Source organism: Pan paniscus, chromosome 1 (genome assembly GCF_029289425.2).
Source record: "Pan paniscus chromosome 1, NHGRI_mPanPan1-v2.0_pri, whole genome shotgun sequence".
In the NCBI taxonomy this organism is placed as follows: Eukaryota; Metazoa; Chordata; class Mammalia; order Primates; family Hominidae; genus Pan; species Pan paniscus.
Window position 1 is genome coordinate 21,950,553 of NC_073249.2, and position 22,953 is coordinate 21,973,505.

Genomic DNA, 22,953 nt, shown 5'->3' on the forward strand with positions numbered 1-22,953 from the left:
GCTTTGCAAACCCCTGCAAAGTGACTCGGAAGAAGACAAGCCCTCCTCCAGTCACATGCGGAAACTGACTGGTCCACGCACGGCTGAAGCATGAGGAAACTCATCGCGGGACTCATTTTCCTTAAAATTTGGACTTGTACAGTAAGGACTTCAACTGACCTTCCTCAGACTGAGGGCTGTTCCCAGTGTATACATCAAGTCACTGAGGTAGGAGAAAAGGTTGCTATGGTCCTATTATTTTATGGTTATTATAAGTGTACTGGAACTCTAAAAAGAACTTGTTTGTACAATGTTATTCTATACAAGGTATGCAGCCCAGGAAATGACCAACCTGATGTGTGTTATGACCCATCTGAGCCTCCCATGACCACAGTTTTTAAAATAAGATTAAGAACTGAAGACTGGTGGGGGCTCATAAATGATACGAGTAAAGTGTTAGCCAAAACAGAAAAAAAAGAGGTGCCCAAACAAGTCACCTTAAAATTTGATTCCTGTGCTATCATTAATAAGTTAAAAATAGGATGTGGTTCTCTTAATTAGGAAAGAGGCTATATGGCAGAAAATAAGTACATTTATCATGAATTAGGACTGTGTGAAAATAAATGTAGATACTGCTCTCCCTCTCCCTCCCTCTCCCTCTCCCTCTCCCCACGGTCTCCCTCTCCCTCTCTTTCCACGGTCTCCCTCTGATGCCGAGCTGAAGCTGGACGGTACTGCTGCCATCTCGGCTCACTGCAACCTCCCTGCCTGATTCTCCTGCCTCAGCCTGCCGAGTGCCTGCGATTGCAGGCCCGCGCCGCCACGTCTGACTGGTTTTCGTATTTTTTGGGTGGAGACGGGGTTTCGCTGTGTTGGCCGGGCTGGTCTCCAGCTCCTAACCGCGAGTGATCCGCCAGCCTCGGCCTCTCGAGGTGCCAGGATTGCAGACGGAGTCTCGTTCACTCAGTGCTCAATGGTGCCCAGGCTGGAGTGCAGTGGCGTGATCTCGGCTCGCTACAACCTCCACCTCCCAGCAGCCTGCCTTGGCCTCCCAAAGTGCCGAGATTGCAGCCTCTGCCCGGCCGCCACCCCGTCTGGGAAGTGAGGAGTGTCTCCGCCTGGCCGCCCATCGTCTGGGATGTGAGGAGCCCCTCTGCCTGGCTGCCCAGTCTGGAAAGTGAGGAGCATCTCTGCCCGGCTGCCATCCCATCTAGGAAGTGAAGAGCGCCTCTTCCCGGCCGCCATCACATCTGGGAAGTGAGGAGCGTCTCTGCCCGGCCGCCCATCGTCTGAGATGTGGGGAGCACCTCTGCCCTGCCACCCCGTCCGGGATGTGAGGAGCGTCTCTGCCCGGCCGCCCTGTCTGAGAAGTGAGGAGACCCTCTGCCTGGCAACCGCCCTGTCCGAGAAGTGAGGAGCCCCTCCGCCCAGCAGCCACCCCGTCTGAGAAGTGAGGAACCCCTCCACCCAGCAGCTACCCCGTCTGGGAAGTGAGGAGCATCTCCGCCCGGCAGCCACCTCGTCCGGGAGGGAGGTGGGGGGGTCAGCCCCCCGCCCGGCCAGCTGCCCCGTCCGGGAGGGAGGTGGGGGGATCAGCCCCCCGCCCGGCCAGCCGCCCCATCCGGGAGGTGAGGGGCACTTCTGCCCGGCCACCCCTACTGGGAAGTGAGGAGCCCCTCTGCCCGGCCAGCCACTCCATCCAGGAGGGAGGTGGGGGGGTCAGCCCCCGGCCCGGCCAGCCGCCCCGTCCGGGAGGGAGGTGGGGGGGTCAGCCCCCCGCCTGGCCAGCCGCCCCGTCCGGGAGGTGAGGGGCGCCTCTGCCTGGCCGCCCCTACTGGGAAGTGAGGAGCCCCTCTGCCCGGCCAGCCGCCCCATCCAGGAGGGAGGTGGGGGGGTCAGCCCCCCGCCCGGCCAGCTGCCCCATCCGGGAGGTGAGGGGCGCCTCTGCCCGGCCGCCCCTACTGGGAAGTGAGGAGCCCCTCTGCCCGGCCAGTCGCCCTGTCCGGGAGGGAGGTGGGGGGGTCAGCCCCCCGCCCGGCCAGCCGCCCCATCCGGGAAGTGAGGGGCGCTTCTGCCCAGCCACCCCTACTGGGAAGTGAGGAGCCCCTCTGCCCGGCCACCACCCCGTCTGCGAGGTGTACCCAACAGCTCATTGAGAACGGGCCATGATGACAATGGCGGTTTTGTGGAATAGAAAGGGGGGAAAGGTGGGGAAAAGATTGAGAAATCGGATGGTTGCCGTGTCTGTGTAGAAAGAGGTAGACATGGGAGACTTTTCATTTTGTTCTGTACTAAGAAAAATTCTTCTGCCTTGGGATCCTGTTGATCTGTGACCTTACCCCCAACCCTGTGCTCTCTGAAACATGTGCTGTATCCACTCAGGGTTGAATGGATTAAGGGCGGTGCAAGATGTGCTTTGTTAAACAGATGCTTGAAGGCAGCATGCTCCTTAAGAGTCATCACCACTCCCTAATCTCAAGTACCCAGGGACACAAACACTGCGGAAGGCCGCAGGGTCCTCTGCCTAGGAAAACCAGAGACCTTTGTTTACTTGTTTATCTGCTGACTTTCCCTCCACTATTGTCCTGTGACCCTGCCAAATCCCCCTCTGCGAGAAACACCCAAGAATGATCAATTAAAAAAAATAAAAAAATAAAAATAAAAAATAAATGTAGATACTGGTCTTGTGTCATTTAGGCTACTTAAATTTAAAAAAATGAAAAAATCCTGTCTACCTTCAGCAAGGGAAAAGTGGCCCTTCCTGTACCAGTGGTCAGTGTAACCCCTTAGAACTAGTAATAACCCTTAATCCTCGTTAGAAAAAAGGGGAACGTGTAACCCTAAAAATTGATAGAGCTGGACTGGATCTTCAAGTAAATATCGTGGTTTGAGAAAAAGTTTATAAACGCTCTCCTGAGCCAGTATTTCAAACCTTCTACAATAAACTAAATGTGCCAGTACCAAAAATTCCAAGAAAAACAAGAAATTTGTTTTTGCAATTAGCCGAGCATGTAGCGCAGTCTCTCAATGTCACTTCATGTTATGTATGTGGAGGAACTGTAATAGGAGATCAATGGCCATAGGAAGCCCGAGAATCAGTACCTACAGACCCAGTTCCTGAATGAATTCCCGGCCCAAAAGAATCACCCTGATCACTTCTAGGTCCTAAAAGCCTCAATCATTAGGCAATACTGTATAGCAAGAGTGGGAAAGGAGTTCACCCTTCCTGTAGGAAGACCACATGGTGGAGTTCAAATGACACAGAGTAAATTTCCAAAGCTGCAGACCATTTAGGCCTACCCAGAATTCCACTGGGACTGGACGGCCCCCACCAGGCTATAATGGATATGTGGACATAGAGCCTACACTAAGCTGCCTGATCAGTGGACAGGTAGTTGTGTTATTGGCACTATTAAACCATCTTTCTTCCTACTGCCCATAAAAACAGGCGAACTCCTGGGCTTCCCTGTCTATGCTTCCTGCGAAAAGAGAAGCATAGCCATAGATAATTAAAAAGATGATAAACGGCCTCCTGAAAAAATTATACAATACTATGGGCCTGCCGCTTGGGCACAAGGCGGCTCGTGGGGATACCCAACCCCCATTAACATGCTCAACCAAATCATGTAGTTGCTGTCTTGGAGATTATCACTAATAAAACTGGTAAAACCTTGACTGTTCTGGCCTGGCAAGAAACTCAGATGAGAAATGTTATCTATCAAAATAAACTGACTCTCGACTACTTGCTAGCAGCTGAAAGAGAAGTCTGTAGAAAATTTAACCTTACCAACTGCTGCCTGCACATAGATGATCAGGGGCAAGTAGTCAAAGATACAGTTAAAGACATGATGAAACTGGCAAGTGCCTGTACAAGTGTGGCACGGATTTGACCCTGAGGCCATGTTTAAAAATGGTTCCCAGTGCCAGGAGGATTTAAACCTCTTATAATAAAAATTATAGTAGTAATAGGAACCTGCTTACTGATCCCTTATTTACTACCTGCACTCATTCAAATGGTAAAAGGTTTCATCGCTACTCTAGTTCACCAGAATGCTTCAGCGGAAGTGTATTACAATAAATCATTATCTGTCATGCAGGAAGACATAGATAGTGAAGATAAAAGTGAGAACTCCCACTAATCAAATCAGTGAGAGTCTCAAAGTGGGGAAATAAGGGAGGAGACTACCCCTCATACTGTCTTATGCCCAATTTCTGCCTCCAAAGAAAGAAGAAGTAAAAACTAAAAGGCAGAAATGAAATCCACAGGCAGAAAGCCCGGCCCCGTGCTCTGGGCCTGGTAGTTAAAGATCGACCCCTGACCTAACCTGTTATGTTATCTATAGATTCCAGACATTGTATGGAAGAGCATTGTAAAAATCCCTGTCCTGTTATGTTTCGTTCTGATTACTGGTGCATGCAGTCCCCAGTCACGCACCCCCTGCTTGCTCAATTGATCACAACCCTCTCACGTGGACCCCCTTAGAGTTGTGAGCCCTTAAAAGGGACAGGAATTGCTCACTCAGGGAGCTCGGCTCTTGAGACAGGAGTCTTGCCAATGCTCCCAGCTGAATAAACCTCTTCCTTCTTTAACTCAGTGTCTGAGGAGTTTTGTCTACAGCTCGTCCTGCTACACAGCCATTTGATCCTCGACAAACCTAACAAAATCAAGCAATTGGGAAAAGATTCCCTATTTAATAAATGGGGCTAAGATAACTGGCTAGCCATATGCAGAAAGTTGAAACCGGATCCCTCCCTTACACCATACACAAAAATTAACTCAAGATGGATTAAAGACATTTACATTTGTAAAACCCAAAACTATAAAAACCCTAGAAGAAAATCTAGGTAGTACCATTCAGTACATAGGCACAGGCAAAGTTTTCATGATGAAAATGCCAAAAGCAATTGCAACAAAAGCAAAAATTGGCAAATGGGATCTAATTAAACTAAAGAGCTTCTGCACGGCAAAAGAAATGATCATCAGAGTGAACAGACAACCTACAGAATGGGAGAAAATTTTTGAAATCTATCCATCTGACAAAGGTCCAATATTCAGAGTCTACAAGGAATGTAAACAAATCTACAAGAAAAAAACAACCCTATTAAAAAGTGGGCAAAGGACATGAACAGACACTTCTCAAAAGAAGACATACATGCAGCCAATAAACATATGAAAAAAAAAAGCTTAACATCACTGATCATGAGAAAAATGCAAAAGAAAACCACAGTGAGATACCATCTCATGCCAATCAAAATGGCTATTAAAAAGTCAAAAAACAGTCTGGGGGCAGTGGCTTACACCTGTAATCCCAGCACTTTGGGAGGCCGAGGCAGGTGGATCACTTGAGGCCAGGAGTTCAAGACCAGCCTGGCCAACACAGTGAAACCTTGCCTCTATTAAAAAATAGAAAAAAATAGCTGGGCATGGTGGTGCATGCCACCATATAATCCCAGCTACTCAGGAGGTTGAGGCATGAAAATCACTTGAACACAGGAGGTGGAGGTTGCATTGAGTTGACATCATGCCATTATATTCCAGCCTGGTGACAGAGTGAGACTGTGTTTCCAAAAAAAAAAAAAAAAAGTAAAAAAACAACAGATGCTGGTGAGGTTGTGGAGAAAAAGAAGCACTTTTACACTGTTGGTGGGAGTGTAATTAGTTCAACCATTGTGGAATACAGTGTGGCGATTCCTCAAAGACCCAGGGGCAGAAATACCACTTGACTCAACAATCCCATTACCAGATGTACACCCAAAAGAATATAAATCATTCTTTTATAAAGATACATGCACATGTATGTTCACTGTAGTACTATTTACAATAGCAAAGTCATAGAATCAACCTAAATGCCCATCAATGATAGACTGGATAAAGAAAATATAGTACATGCACACCATGGAATACTATGCAGCCATAAAAAGGAATGAGATCATGTCCTTTGCAGGGACACGGATGGAGTTGGAAACCATTATTCTCAGCAAACTAATGTAGAAACAGAAAACCAAACATTGCAGGTTCTCACTTATAAGTGGGAGCTAATTGATGAGAAAACATGAACATGTTGGGGGAACAACACACACTGGGCACCTGTTGGGGGGCTGGGGGGACGGAAAACATTGGAAAGAATAGCTAATGGATGCTGGGCTTAATACCTAAGTGATGGGATGATCTGTGCAGTAAACCACTATGGCACACATCTATGCAACAAACCTACACATCCTGCACATGTACCCCTGAATTTTTTTTAAAATCTTGAAAAAAAAAAAAAAAAAAGGAAAGGGTGAATTTCAGGGTTTCCACAGTGGCTAAAATGTAGAGAGATGTTCCAGATAAGAAGGCATGGAGGAGAAGCTCCAAATTTTACCCATAACTTCCCCTAACATCTTTGGCTGCATCATGCACTTTGTAAATGCAGTGATGATACCCAAAATTTCAGGAGTCTGCAGCAGTTTAGAAGGTATAAGAACTGACGGGCTACTGCTTAATGCAGGAAATACAAGATAAAATGGATTTAAATATCTCAAAATGTTCTTGACACACCAAAAGTTGAAACTTTTGGTTCTAGACAAGATGGGATACGCAAACTCTATTCTATTCTCAAAAATTATAGCAATGGGCTTGTAAAAACTTATAAAGCATCAGTCTAAAGACTCTGAAAGTACAGAAAAGAGGGCAGACTAACTTGGAACAGCAGGAGTGGTTTAACGGCTACTGCCCTGGGTATGTCTTTTGTTTTGTTTTGTTTTGTTTTGTTTTGTTTTGTTTTGTTTTGCCTCCTATATATCCTGGTTCAGTAGCAGAGAACACAGTAACCTGGAAAAGGCAACTGAAAAATAATTAAAAAAAAAAAATCTAACATGCTCTCTCTAGCCAAAGAAGCATGGGATAAAGATGGCCTATGCAGAAAGTGATTACTTGACGACACTTTTTCATATTCTGGCAAACATCACACACAAGTAAGACGTAACACTTCTCTTCCCACAGTGCTAGTGTTACAAAAACTAGGAGCAGAACTCTTTCATCCTCACCCTGCAATATTGAGGCCTAGCTTCTCCCAACCCAAATTGAATTGAATGCACTGTTAAAGCAAATATTGAACAGGGCTCTGTCTTCCATTCTCATCCTGCCATTTAGGTGCAGCCTATCACCCCACCCCCATGGGCTTTGCATTCAGGGAGACTGTAAGTGGAGCTCTCCCTTACATTCCTGCCCCACAGTAATTAGGGAATGCTTTGTTTCATCTACCTCCTGATCACCACCTTGATGAGGGAAAAATTGCCTATTAGGGTTAAGAATATGACCAAACACATGATGCCTGGCACTGGTAAAACTGACTTTAGCTTATTAACTACATATTCTCACATGCCAAGGAAGAAACACCTTGGACACCACACAGAATCACAGAGGGAGTGGTGCTTGCAAGCAGAGTTTAAATGTTGGTGATAATCAGAGATTCTGAAAGTTTTGTTTCTAAATTTCTGCCTTACCTTTTTCTTCTGTGCTTACTTTTTAGCAGACTCTTAGTTACTTATTTTTAAGTTTATCAATTCGTTTATCTGCTTGCTCAAGTGCTCCGTTAAAGTCCTCTAGTAAATTTTTTATTTCAGTTAGGATACTTTTGTTCTAGAATTTCTATTTGGTTGACTTTTTTAAAATCCCTATTTGTTTAGTGATATATTCTATTTGGTGGAACATTGTTTTACTCACTTGCTTTACTTTTTGTTCATTTTTCTTTAGGCTTTTAAAACATGCTTATGAAAGTTGATTTAAAGGCTTAGTTTAATAAATATTACGTCTGTGCTTCCTAAGACAGTTTCTGTTAATTCATTAGTATTTTCCTGTGAATAATATTTTGTTGTTCATTTGAATGACTAATTATTTTTTTATTTGCTTATTTATTTTATTTTTTAGAGATGGGGTCTTCCTATGTTGCCCAGTCTGCAGTACAGTGGTTATTCACAGACTCAATCATAGGGCACTGAAATGCCTAGGCTTAAACAATTCTTCCATCTCAGCCTCCTGAGTTATCTGGGACCTGTAGTGCAAATCATCTTGCCTGGCTCATCATTTTTTATTGCTGAAAAGTGGACATGTTGAATACCATACTATAGTAAATCTGGAAATCAAATTCTCCTCCCTCCCTAGGCTTTGTGGCTGTTTGCTGTGAGTTGTGGTAACTTATTTAGTGACCATTTCTGTTTATTTTTAAAGCTCTATTCTTTGTCTTAAGTGGTCACTGAAACCTATGTTTCATTAGTTGTTGGCTCTAGATTTGAGAGAGGATTTTTTAAATGTCTAGAGAATACATATTTTTTTTTTTTTTTTTTTTGGGACTGAATCTCACTCTGTCACCAGGCTGGAGTGCAGTGGTGTGATCTCAGCTCACTGCAACCACCAACCACCTCCCAGGTTCAAGCGATTCTCTTGCCTCAGCCTCCCGAGTAGCTGGGACTAAAGGCATGTGCCACCACATACAGCTAATTTTTGAATTTTTAGTAGAGATGGGGTTTCAACATGTTGGCCAGTATGGTCTCGATCTCTTGACCTCGTGATCTGCCCACCTCAGCTTCCCAAAGTGCTGGGATTACAGGTGTGTGCCACCGTGCCCGGCCAAGATCTTTGAGCATTTTGTTTTCTATTTCTAACATTTTCTGTTTAATGTATACTTTCTCAGTTTGCCTGATTTCTCCACAAAATTAATTTATATATTCACTTATTAGCCATTTAAGGTTCATAGATATGTATTACTTTAATTCGTTTCCTACTTGATTGGGACTAAATTTACCCAAAGATACCTGTGTTTTCAGCTGTGCTACCTTTGGCACCTGCAATAGTTTTGCTCCACTGACCATGCATATTCAGCTCAGATGTCCACGAGCCCATGTTTAACATAATAGATCTGGACAGAAAACGATTAACTGGCCATCTCCTTGTCATGGATGCAGGCTCTGTCTCCTTTTCTCATCTTCTACTACTCTACAGTCTTAAATCACATTTTCAAGTAAAACATAATAGAAAAAATTTGTCTCTTCTTTATCAAGCAAGTAATTCAAATTCTAGGTCCTAGTTTCAAGTCTCTCTCAGAGTGACTCCTGTTCTGTTATTGCTGTTGTCAGACTTCTGTACCTTACTCTAGGCCCATCTATAAACTTTCTTGTAAAATTCAGTTGTAGCAAATTACCTTGAAAAGTCAGTTTAGCAAGAACACTTCATCCTTAATATCTGATCAGCCTCAATGTTTCATAAGGTTTCTCACTGTCCGCCATCCCACAAGTCTGATCACCCTGGCTGTCCCCAGCAAGAATTGGTTTGGTCACTTTAACCAGAATACCCCTCATCCTTGTTTCCTCTTAGTAAGTTTTCACCCATCAACCCTTAGCCTGCTCCTTGGCTATAAGTTCTTACTTACCCATACTGTCTGTATTTAGAGTTGAGCACAATCTTTCTCCCCAACTACAAAATCTTACTGCAGTGGTGTCTATACCCATCTTATTATTCTGAATAAAGTGTTTCTCATTATGCTTTAACAAGTATCATGGAATATTTTTTAACATGTTTGACATGTAATTTGTAAATAATGTTCCTCACACATGGACAGCCAAAAGTGATCAGCCTTAGCTGGAGATAGAGCAAGGTAAATACCTAGCTGTAGTTTTTTTCAGAATTCTCAGTTGTTAGCTCATCTCAATTAATAGTCATATTTGCTTATTTATGCATATTTTAAATATTAATGGTTTGAGAGGAGAGTGGATAAACGGTTCGTTTAAGGAAGTTCTTGTATCACCAAGGTAGTCATTAATTTTCCTATTTAAGCCTTGAACATTTTCATGCCTGAGAACAGGTACCTGGAAATCATGTATTCATTCAACAGTGAGCTGTTGACTGCTTTAGGCCTTGTGACAAATGAACAAATAATTCAATATAAAATATCCTGCCCCAGTGACAGTATAAAGCTCTGCAACAAAATGTTAATTCAATTGGTGTGGACTTCCCCAACAATGTACGTTTTAAAGGTCTTCAGAACTGGCTCTAGACTTGCCCCTAGAAGGTAACCTCCACAACCTTGGAAAATTCTACCTGATAAGAAAGATTGTCTTAGCTCACTTGAGGCAGCAACAGATATATGATTCTAACCATATAAGTGGAAGTGAATCTCTTGTTTTTGGATGCATGGGTCTCTGGGCCATGCTGTATTAGTTTGATCTCTACAGTAGAAATGGTGATTGAGTAGCTAGAGCCAATCACGTGCCCAATGCATGCCTATGCAATTGAATCCCAACAAAATACTTTGGACACCAAGACTCTGGTTGGTTTCTCTACTTGGCAAAACTTTGCACATGTCACATTATGACTGGGAAAATTATGTACTGCTTGTGTGACTCCACTGTGACAGGACAACTGGAGGCATGCACTTGGTCTCCTTTGAAAGCTTTCCTACCTCCTATTTTTTTTTCCCTAAATATAATCTGTATCTTTTCTATTTAATAAATTGTAGCCATAAATGTAACAGTTTTTCTAAGTGTTTTTAGTTTTTCTAATGAGTCATCAATTCTGACAGTGGTCAAGGAACTCCTGACAAAGTTAAATCAAAAGTGGAATTGCCTGTAATCCCAGCTACCTGGGAGGCCAAGGTATGAGAATTGCTTGAACCTGGGAGGTGGACGTTGCAGGGAGCTGTGATTGTGCCACTGCACTCCAGCCTGGGCGACAAGGCAAGACTCCGTCTCAAAAAAAAGAAAAAAAAAGAAATTTTCTAAAATGGACTTATTGAATTGTTGCAAAGTTATCATTATAGAAAAGGAAGAATTAATAGTAGGGGTTCATAAATATAATATTTGTTGCCTGGATGTCTACTGAATCACACATGAAATAAGACATCAGGTATGCTGTGAACAGTTATTAGATGTAAAGGTTACCAATAGAACTTAGAAATAATAGACCCAACTTTAAGGAGTCAGAGCAACAGATACATAATATGTAAAATAAATAAAAACAAGTGTTTAAAAATCTTAACAGGGAGGCTATTATAGTGGCAGTTCCAGTGCTTTAGGTTTCTAAGAAAGCCAGAATGCAATATAAACAGAACAAACAAAACTAGAGACTTTACCTATCAGAAATTGCCAATTAACCTTCAACTAAAATATAATCCTTTTAAGAACTACTTTTACAAAATATATATGACCAACTTATTAATGACAAAGTTGACAGTGCAGTAAGTAAATAATGTCTTATACTGGCACTAGTGGTGCCAAGCCTATTAGACATTCACACACACACACAGAAAAGATCTTGATTCTTATCTCAGGCCACACACATAAATTGATTATAGATGACTGTAGCTCTGAATGCAAAAGTTAAAATTATAAAGCTCTTAGAAGAAAACATAAGAGTGACATATGTATTATAACTGGCAAAACTTTTAAAAATAGAAACCAGGACCAGGTGTGGTGGCTCATACCTGTAATCTAAGAACTTTGGGAGGATTAGGCAGAAGAATCACTTGAGGGAAGGAGTTCAAGACCAGCCTGGGCAACATAGTGAGAATGCATCTCTACAAAAAAAAAAAAAAAAAAAAAAAAAAATTAGCTGGGCAGGTGGCATGCCCCTGTGGTCCTAGCTACCTGGGAAGCTGAGATGGAAGGATTGAAGGATTGCTTAAGTCCAGAAGTTTGCGGCTACAGTCAGCTATGACAATGTCAATGCACTTCACCAAGGGTGACAGAGTAAAACCTATCTCATACACACATATATACATATATAATAACAAATTAATTAACAAAAATAACCAGAAAAAAAGAAAAATTGATGTGACTACATTCAATTTAAGAAATTATCAAAATTAAGAAAATAAAAAACTAGAGTGGAAGAAGATATTCCTCTGTGTGTGTGTGTGTGTGTGTGCGTGTGTATATATCTGACAATATACTTGTATCCAGAATGTATAGAGTATTTGCAAATTAATAAGAAAAAGGTAGACAATGCAATATAACAATGCAAAAGTCTTAAACTGATACTTAAGAAAAATTACCTTCAGATGGCCATTAAACATATAAAATGACATCAACTTTATTAGTTATCAAGGAAATGCAAATTATATCTCAATGCAGTTCAGTTACATAGCCACCAAAATAATTAAAATGAAAAAAGAAAACATACGAAATGTTTGCCAAGATGTACAACAAATGAAACTCTCATGCACTGCTGGTGGAAATGTAAATTGTAAGGACCACATTAGAAAACCATTTGGCAGTATATACTAAAGCTGAACATACGCATAACCTATAATCTAGCACTTTTTCTAGGTCTCTAGCATACAGAAATGTGACTACCTTGGCAACAAAGACATGCACTAAAAAGTTCAAAGCAAGAGTATTCATAATAGTCCCAAACTAGACACAATCGAAATTTTATCAACAATACAAGTTGATTTTATACAATGGAATACAATACAGCAATAAGTATAGATAGATTAGATTATGGATGAAAAAGAAGCAATGCGCCACTAAGAATGTTGAGTGAACGAAGCCAATCATAAAGAGTACACATTTTATGACCATAAAGTTCATAAATAGACAAAACTACTTAATGGTTTTAGAAATCAGGGTAATGTTTGCACTTGGTGGATAGGCAGAAACTACAAGAGGGCATCTAGATTTCTAGTAATCCATGTTTCCTTTAATTTTTCCTTTCTTTCTTTTCCTCTCTTCCTTCCTTCCTTCTTTCCTTTCTTTATTCCTCTTTTTAATGCTCTCCTTCTTGAACTGAGGGCTAGTTACCTAGGTATGTTGCAGAATTTTCTAACATTTATCAAGCTATATACTTATAACTTATGTATATTTATATATGTATAATATACTTCAATATAATTTTAATGACAAGCCCTAATACTTTTCTTAGCAATTGACAGGATACAAATTATAAATAAATATAAGGATTTTATATTTCTAAGAAACCATACTACATTTTCTATTCTTTTTCCTCCTTTTCTTCATATTTATTAAACCTTTTTCATTTCAGCATTCATATTGAAGACTTTGAAAATTATCCAATGAAAATTGTACATGACCTTTATATAGAAGTCCATACTCTAAATGTATCACTCTTGCAATATTAATTTATCAATTTTCTGTGGTAAAAATTTTTTTTTTTTTGAGAGGGAGTTTTGTTCTTGAGGCTGGAGTGCAAAGGCGCGATCTCAGCTCACTGCAACCTCTGCTTCCCAAGTTCAAGCAATTCTCCTGCCTCAGCCTCCCAAGTAGCTGGGATTACAGACATGCACCACCACGCCTGGCTAATTTTGTATTTTTAGTAGAGATGGGGTTTCTCCACGTTGGTCAGGCTGGTCTAGAACTCCCGACCTCAGATGATCCGCCTGCCTTGGCCTCCCAAAGTGCTGAGATTACAGGCATTAGCCACCGTGCCTGGCCTTTTGTAGTAATTTTTGGCCTAAATAGACTTAGAAGTTAGATAAATTATCATGTACTTTCATTCCTCATAAAAGAATGATGTTAATATTCTTGACAGAAAGACTAGAGACTCAAGGAAGCCCTTAGTTTCATAAAGGCATCAAAAGTAACGATAACAAAAATTCACTGTGTATCAGGACATTAACAGCTTTTCCAGAAATATGGATATAATTTCTGTCAAAAATATTTAGGTTTGAATAACTTCAATTTTATATCATTTGCTTTAGTATTAAAGGTGAAAGTATGACTAATGAAAGTCAATTTTGCTTTATTTTAAAAAGCAGCAGGGGAGGGCAAGATAGCCAACTAGATGCAGCCAGGTAGAACAGCTCTCACAGACGGACTGAGATGACAGGTATGCTTTTAACAGATCTTCAGAGGAAAGGCGCTGAGAGTGGACAGAGGGAAGACACAGAAGCTGGTCTGAAGCGGCAGAAAGCTGGAAACAATGCATGGGGCTACTGTACACCGGGACTCATTTTTGGACCACAATAGCTCCAGGAGAACAAGTTGAACGTCAAGAAGCAATCCACTCTCATAGGCCTCTGGAACCCCGAGCAGGAAGAGACCCCTCGACCACCAGAGACACTTGAGTTAGCAGGTAGAGCTGCTGTCCCTTAGAGCTGCAACCCCTACTTGGTAGAGATAGCAAGCCAGCTGATGCAGAGCCCAAAGGGTTTGATAAAGAAGCATCTGTAGTGAAGTGTGGACTTGGCCAACCATCCCCACAGGCTCAACTTGCTCCAGTAGGAGACTTTAGCAGCCCAGGGGAAATGTCAGATCTGATCTCCACAGGGCTGTCTTGCCTATCAGATGGCGCTGGTCTGACCTGAGCATCCCTTGGTCTGCTGGCCTATCCTGGGGCCCCAGCCTGGCCATGTCTGCTTGCAGGGCAGTCTTGGGTGTCCTGGGGGCCCACACTGTAGCTTTTGCACTGATGCACTATGCCCGACTGGTGAAGAGCTCCAGCGAGATGACCCCTATGACCATGCACAAGCCTGTCTGTTCCCTCCCCATACTGCAGCTTCCCCCAGGGCCATGGTAACTTCCCACATCACTTTGCTGGTGCTTGTCTATATGGGCAGGTTTTATTTTAATTGTCCACCTGCGCTGGTGGACCCCCCACCAACCACCATTGCAGATTCAGCCTTGGCAGGCACAGAGCCAGCAAGCCCTACCCACACTAGCACCCCACCCTTGCACTAACACTGCACAGAGAACAGCGGGTCTTCCCCTGAGCAATCACTCCTGCTTGTAGGGCACAGATTAAGCACCCAGACCTGCACCACTAGCACCCTGGCCCTAAGCCAACACCACCTCCAGCACAATGGCACACACACTCTGCAACAGGGACTCCCGCCACTCCTAACCCCCAGCTGTATTGCCTTCACCATTCCAATGAATGCCTGTAGCATGGCAAGCACCCCAGCACCCACTAGCACTCTGCTGCAGCTGCTGCACCTCACCCCCCACCATATATACAGTGCAGTGGATTCCAAACCTCCAGGAGCCAGAAAACAAACAAGGTTCAATACAAGTCTCCCAGAGAGCACAAAGTCCAAGATTTGGGAACTGAGTGCTGGCCCCCTAAAATCTGCCAGAAACAAAACCAGTTGGCTGAATCCACATTTTACCACAATCAAATTCTCAAGGCAATCAAATACAATAAAAGAAGAAGAAGAAGAAGAAAGCACATCCAAAGGCCAGCTACCTCAAAGATTGAAGGTAGATAAACTAACAAAGATGAGAAACAATCAGTGCAAGAACCCTGAATGCCCAAAAAGCTAGAGTGCTTTCTTTCCTCCAAACGGCTGTGTCACCTCTCCAGGAAGGGTTCTGAACCAAGCTGAGATCACTGAAATGACAGAAATAGGATTCAGAATATGGATAGAAATGAAGATCATCTGAGCTACGGGCATACATTGAAACCTAATGCAAGAAAGCTAAAAATCATGACAAAACAATGCAAGAGCTGTCAGACAAAATAGCCAGTATAGGAAAGAACATAACTGTGACAGAACTAAAAAACCCATTCCAAGAATTTTGTAATGCAATGACAAGTATTAATAGCAGAATACACCAAATGGAGAAAAGACTCTCAGTGCTTGAAGACTGACTTTCTAAAATAAGACAATCAGACAAGAATAGTGTAAAAAAAAAGAGTTAAAAGGAACAAATAAAACATCCAAGATATATCATGTTATGTAAAGAGAATGAATCTAAGACTCATTGGTGTCCCTGAAGGAAATGGGGAGAATGAAAGCAAGTTGGAAAACGTATTTCAGGATGTCATCCACGAGAACTTTCCCAACATAGCTAGAGAGGCCAACATTCAAATTCAAAAAATGCAGAACGCACCAGTAAGACACATCAAAACAAGATCATCTTTAAGACATATAATCATCAGATTCTCTGAGGTTGAAATAAAAGGAAAAATGTTAAAGACAGCTGGAGAGAAAGGTCAGGTAACCTACAAAGGGAAGCCCATCAGACTAAAAGTGGACCTCTCAACAGAAACCTTAAAAGCCGGAAGAGACTGGGGACCAATATTCGACATTCTTAAAGAAAAGAAATTCCATCCCAGAATTTCATATTCGGCCAACCTAAGATTCATAAGCAAAAAAGAAATAAGATCCTTTTAAGACAAGCAAATGCTGAGGGAATTGATTACCACCAGATCTGCCTTATAAAAACTCCTGAAAAAAGCACTTAATATGGAGAGAAAAGACTGTTACCAGCCACTACAAAAACACACTGAAGTACACAGACCAGTGACACTATAAAGCAACCACATGAACAAGTCTGCAAAATAAACAGCTACCATCATGATGGCAGGATCAAAACCATACATTTTAATACTAACCTTAAATGGAAATGGACTAAATGCCCCAATAAAAAGACACAGAATGTCAAGATAGATAAAGAACCAAGACCCACTGGTATGCTGTCTTCAAGAGACCCATCTCACACACAATGATACATGTAGGCTAAAAATAAAGGGATGGAGGAAAATCTACCAAGCAAATAAAACACAGAAAAAAGCAAGGTTTGCAATCCTAGTTCCTGACAAACAGATTTTAAACCAACAAAGATCAAAAAAGACAAAGAAGGGCATTACATAATAGTAAAAGGTTCAATTCAATAAGAATATCTAACTATCCTAAATACACATGCACCCAGCACAGAAGCACACAGATTCATAAAGCAAGTTCTTAGAGACCTTCAAGAAATTTAGACTCCCACACAGTAATAGTAGGGGGCTTTAATACCCCACTGACAGTATTAGATCATTGAGACAGAAAATAAACAAAGATATTCAGCACTTGAACTCAGCACTGGATCACATGGACCTGATAGATATCCACAGAACTGTACACCCAAAACCAACAAAATACATATTCTTCTCATAGCCACATGGCACATACTGTAAAATCAATCACATAATCAGAAGAAAGACATTCCTTAGGAAATGCAAAACAACTGAAATCATAACAATCTCTCAGACCACAACACAATCAAACTAAAAATCAAGACTAAGAAATTCACTCAAAACCATTCAAAACCATATAATTACATGGAAATTTAATAATCTGCTTCTGAATGACTTTTGGGCAAATAATAAAATTAAGGTGGAAGTCAGGAAGTTCTTTGAAACTAATGAGAATAAAGATACAACATACCAGAATCTCTAAGACACAGCTAAGGCAGTGCTAAGATGGAAAATTATAACACTAAATGCCAACATCAAAAAGTTAGAAAGATCTCAAATTAACAACCTAACATCACAACTAAAATGACTAGAGAACCAAGTACAAATCCCAAAGCTAGCAGAAGGCAAGACATAACCAAAATCAGAGCTGAACTGAAGAAATCTGAGACATGAAAAACAATTCAAAAGATCAGCAAATCCTGGAGGCATTTTCTTTTTAATTAATAAAATAGACCATGAGCTAGCCTAATAAAGTAAAAAAGAGAGAAGATTCAAATAAATATAATAGAAAACGACAAGGGGGATATTACCACTGATGCCACAGAAATACAACCAACCATTAGAAAATATTATGTATGCCTCTATGCACATAAACTAGAAAATCTAGAGGAAATGGATACATTCCTGGACACACACACCCTCCCCAGACTGAACTAGGAATAAATTCAAACCCTGAACAGACAAATAGTGAGCTCTGAAATTGAGTAATATCTTCCCAACCAAAAAGCAGCACAGGACAAGACAAATTAACAGTTGAATTCTACCAGATGTACAAAGAACAGCTGGTTCCATTCCTGCTGAAACTCTTCCAAAAGCTTGAGGAGAAGGGACTGCTCCCTAACACATTCTCTGAAGCCAGCATCATCCTGATACCAAAACCTGGCAGAGGCAGAACAAAAGAAGAAAACTTCAGGCTGATACTTTTGATGAACATCAATGCAAAAACCTCAGCCTCAACAAAATACTGGCAAACTGAATCCAGCAGCACATCAAAAAGCTTATCCACCATGATCAAGTAGGCTTTATCCCCGGGATGCAAGTTTAGTTCAACATATGGAAATCAATAAATGTGATCTATCAGATAAACAGAACTATAGACAAAAATAACATGATTATCTCAACAGATGCAGAAAAGGCCTTCAATAAAATTCAACAACGCTTCATGATTAAAACTCTCAATAAACTAGATATTGAAGGAACATACCTCAAAATAATAAGAGCCATATACAAGAAACCCACAGCCAATATCATACTGAATGGGCAAAAGCTCGAAGCATTCCCCTTGAAAACTGGCACAAGACAAGGATGCCTTCTCTCACCACTCCTATTCAACATAGTAATGGAAGTCCTGGCCAGGGCAATCAGGCAAGAGAAAAAAATAATGGGCATGCAAATAGGAAGACAGGAAGTCAAACTATACCTGTTTGCAGATGACATGATCTTATACTTAACAAATCTCACGGTCTCGCCCCAAAATCTCCCTGTGCTGACAAACAACTTCAGTAAAGTCTCAGGATACAAAATCAACGTGTGAATATAACTAACATTGCCATATACCAACAACAGCCAAGCTGAGAGCCAAATAAAGAACACAATCCCACTCACAACTGCCACAAAAAAGAGTAACATCCCTAGAAATACAGCTAACTAGGAAGGTGAAAGATCTCTACAAGGAGAACCATAAAATGCTGCTCAAAAAATTAGACAACACAAACAAATGGAAAAACATTCCATGCTTAAGATAGAAAAAAAATCAGTATTGTAAAAATGGCCATACTGCCCAAAAACAATTTATAGATTCAATGCTATTTCTATTAAACTACCAATGAGATGCTTCACAGAACTAGAGAAAACTATTTTAAAATTCATATAGACCCAAAAAATAGCCTGAATAGCCAAGGCAATCCCTTGCAAAAAGAACAAAGCTGGAGGCATCATGCTACCCAACTTCAAACTATACTACAGGGCTACAATAACCGAAACAGCATGGTATTGGAACAGACACATACACCAATGGAACAGAACAGAAAACCTAGAAATAAGGCTGCACACCTACAACTATACAACTATTTGATCTTCGACAAACCTGATAAAAATAAGCAATGGGTGCCACTGCACTCCAGTCTGGGCAACAGAGTGAGACTATATCACAACAACAACAACAACAACAACAACAACAAAAACCCCATAAGCAATGGGGAAAAGATTCCCTATTTAATAAATGTTACTGGGATAACTGGCTAGCCGTTTGCAGAAGATTGAAATTGGACCCCTTCCTTACATCATGCACAAAAATTAACTGAAGATGGATAGAACACTTACATGTAAAACCCAAAACTATAAAAACCCCAGAAGACAACCTAGGCAGTATCATTCAGGACATAAAAATGGGCCAAGAATTCATGACAAAGGCGCCAAAAGCAATTTCAACAAAAGCAAAATTGGCAAATGGGATTTGATTAAACTAAAGAGCTTCTACCCAGAAAAGAAAAATATCAACAGAGGAACAGACAACCTACAGAATGGGAGAAAACTGTTGCAAACTATGCACCTGGCAAAGGTCTAATATCCAGCATCTATAAGGAACTTAAAAAAAACCAAAACACAACTCCATTAAAAAGTGGGCAAAGGAAATGAACAGACGCTTTTCAAAAGAAAACATCCATGCAACCAAAAATCATATTTCAAAATGCTCAACATAACTGATCATTAGAGAAATGCAAATGAAAACAACAATGACATACCATCTCACACCAGTCAGAATGGATATTATCAAAAAGTCAAAAAGTAACAAATGCTGGCACGGTTGCAGAGAAAAAGACCCTTATACACTGTTGGTGGGAGTGTAAATTAGTTCAGCTATTGTGGAAGACAGTGTGGTGCTTCCTCAAAGAACTAAAAACAGAAATACCATTTGACCCAGCTATCTCATTACTAGGTATTACCTGAAGGAATATAAATCATTCTATTATAAAGACAAATGCATGTATATGTTCACTGCAGCACTATTCACAATTGCAAAGACATGGAGTCAACCTAAATGCCCATCAATAATAGCCTGAATAAAGAAAGTGTGGTACATATACACCATGAAATCCTAGGCAGCCATAAAAAAGAATGAGATCATGCCCTTTGCAGGAACCTGATTGGAGGTGAAGGCCATTATCCTTAGCAAAGTAACACAGGAACAGAAAAACAAATACTGCATATTCTCACTTGTAAGTGGAAGCTAAATGATGAGAACACATGGACACATGGAAAGGAACAAAAGACACTGGGACTTATCTGATGGTAGAGGTGGGAGGAGGGAGAGAATCAGAAAAAATAACTAATGAATACTAGGCTTAATACCTGGATGATGAAATAATCTGTACAACAAGCTCCCATGACACAAGCTTACCTATGTAACAAACCTGCACATGTACCCCTGAACTTAAAAGTTACAAATAAAAAATAAAAATAAAAAGCAGTACTGAGTGCTAACATTTGTATTAAGAATATGGTTTACTGGGAAAAAATAGACATTTACTAAAACTGTGGACCATTTGTGTGAGTCAAAAACCCTTATATATGTTAGGTATAATGTAAAGAGCAATGCTAAAATAGCTGCATTTTAAGAGAAACTGTTTAATTTTTTAAATTCATATTTTTATTAACAAGCACACATTATGCATGACCTGAAATCATATCATGAATAAATTAGTGTATGCATTATGAGCTCAATCTGTCAATGGGCTTTTATTCGTAAGTGCTGCCGCACTCTTCCCAATGTAATAATAGTGCTACTTCCATTATTTGAGGAGAGCACTATGTTTGTACATGGAATTAAAAACAGACAATGACACACTTGTGGGGTCCTAAGAAAAAAATTATTAAAGGTGGCATTTTCAGCCCTGAGAATTACGTTAATGCACCACCCCCACGCTGTATCTCCTTCAATGAACTTCTCTCCACTGACAATAAATAACCATGTGTGTGAGTCGGACTGTTTCCACTCCCTGATTGCCTTCTTGTCACCGCACCTGGGTAGTTCAGAATCACAAGAAACCCCATGCCACGTGGCAGAATGCACACTGTTCCCACCTCACCACACTCTACTCTCTCCATCCAGCGCTAGCTGTAGCCAGGCTGTCTCGCAGTCCAGAATGCTAGCCAGAGATCAAGCTTTCTGAAGTGCCTTGGCTGGGGCCCACAGATAAGGATCGCCAGGCAGTGCTCTAGAAGCCAGCAGATGCCATCAATCAGTTTCCCACCTGCCAGACACTAAGAATCTCTAACACCGGAAATGTCCTCTGTTGCCAGAGCTGAACTCTCACATGAAGACTCCAGAAGGCCTTGCAATGTGGGCACGCAGCAATCATTGCCTCTCTGTGGCCACAAGGAACCAGGCTCTTTCCATGGCTAGTGAGTTGTCCAGCACACTTGGGGCTCCGGAAAGGCCCCTTTACAACTTTAGGCCTTAGCTGAGCTCTCTATTTACATAAGGCCAGGCAGTGCACATTATGGGAGACACCCCTCGGTACTGGGATGAGGATGGCACTTGGCATGTGAGCTAGGATTGGGTGCCCATCGCTCTTCCCCACCAGGCAGTGGCCAGCTAGTTTCTGTCCCCTTACCGACCTCCTTTGCTACAATTGCATTTCTGGCAGGCAGTGTATCAAGGAAGCATCCGCAGTTTTGGACCATGCAGAGAACCACTACTGGCCAAGCATTCCCAATCTGACAGCAGAACAGTACAGCACTGCTGAGGTGAACTTGGCAAAGAACTTTGAGACCATGAAGGCAGCCAACACTTCCAAGTCATCACAACCTGCCTCTCCCATAGATTTATTGTAGACCAACTCAACCATCTCCATGTCAACAAGAAATGGTCCTCACTCTAAGCCATCACCTTTGGATTTAGATCATGGGGCTGTCCTTTCTTTAGAATGGAACTGAAAAGCTTTAATTTCTATAAAAACGTAAGGTTTTGGACCACAGCCTTATTAAAACAAACAAATATGAGCATAGTTGTCTACATATGGAGTATCTGGGATAAAATGCCACTTGAAAGTATAATCACTGTATGTCTGTTTGTTTGTTTTTGAGACGGAGTCTCGCTCTGTTGCCCATGCTGGAGTGCAGTGGTGCGATCTTGGCTCACTGCAAGCTCTGCCTCCCAGGTTCACGCCATTCTCCTGCCTCAGCCTCCTGAGTAGCTGGGACTACAGGCACCCGCCACCACATCCAGCTAATTTTTTGTATTTTTAGTAGAGACGGGGTTTCACCATGTTAGCCAGGATGGTCTCGATCTCCTGACCTCGTGATCCACCTGCCTCGGCCTCCCAAAGTGCTGGGATTACAGGCATGAGCCACCGCGCCCGGCTTTTTGTTTCTTTAGCCTGATAGGACAATATCAGAAATTTCCTGGTTCACAGAGGATATAAAACATAGTTTGAACAAAAGCAGCAATAAAGCTACAAACTATTATTCGGTGTATTTGCTTAAGTATAAGACAGCTGACTGGGGCTTTATCATGTAACATTGGTTTGCTTAGTTTTCATTAACTCTGTTGAACTTAAATTGAATTGTGAATACACATATGGCTAATTCATATTGCAATTAAACTGCAAATTGACATAAACTGTACATAAAAAGCTGCACATTGTCATCCAAAATAATGCTTAGGTAAAACCAAGAATACAATAAACCGATGTCAAGGAACCTACCCTAAAATAAAAATACAGTTAACATGGAACTGTAAAACTAGAATGAGAGAAACATTTACCCATAAAATCTTGTTTGGAACATGGATACAACACTAGAAAAGAATTTTTCTAAATAACTACCATGTTCATATGTGACTGTGCATCTATGCAGACCAGGCATTCTGAATCATTGCCCTGTGGTGTATGGCAGTACAATTTTACAGAAAATGCGCTACAATAATTAATAAAATTCTCTAATGTCAAAATTTTAATGAATAAGTATTTACACTACAAATAACCATTTATATTACTAATACATTGATACTATTA

At 41.3% G+C, this 22,953-nt stretch overlaps 1 protein-coding gene across 4 annotated transcripts in view; it reads right to left on the minus strand.

The window, feature by feature from the left end:
• Positions 1–22,953, minus strand: part of ZNF678 (zinc finger protein 678) — a 65,396-nt gene that overhangs the window by 34,650 nt on the left and 7,793 nt on the right. For 2 of the 4 annotated variants that reach the window (XM_055106009.2, XM_055106100.2), the window contains exon 2: positions 11,439–11,531. The exons of the other annotated variants lie outside the window; for them this stretch is intronic. In XM_055106009.2, the coding sequence (XP_054961984.2) occupies positions 11,439–11,531 (93 nt within the window). The remainder of the gene's footprint in view (positions 1–11,438; positions 11,532–22,953) is intronic. 4 annotated transcript variants of the gene reach the window in all.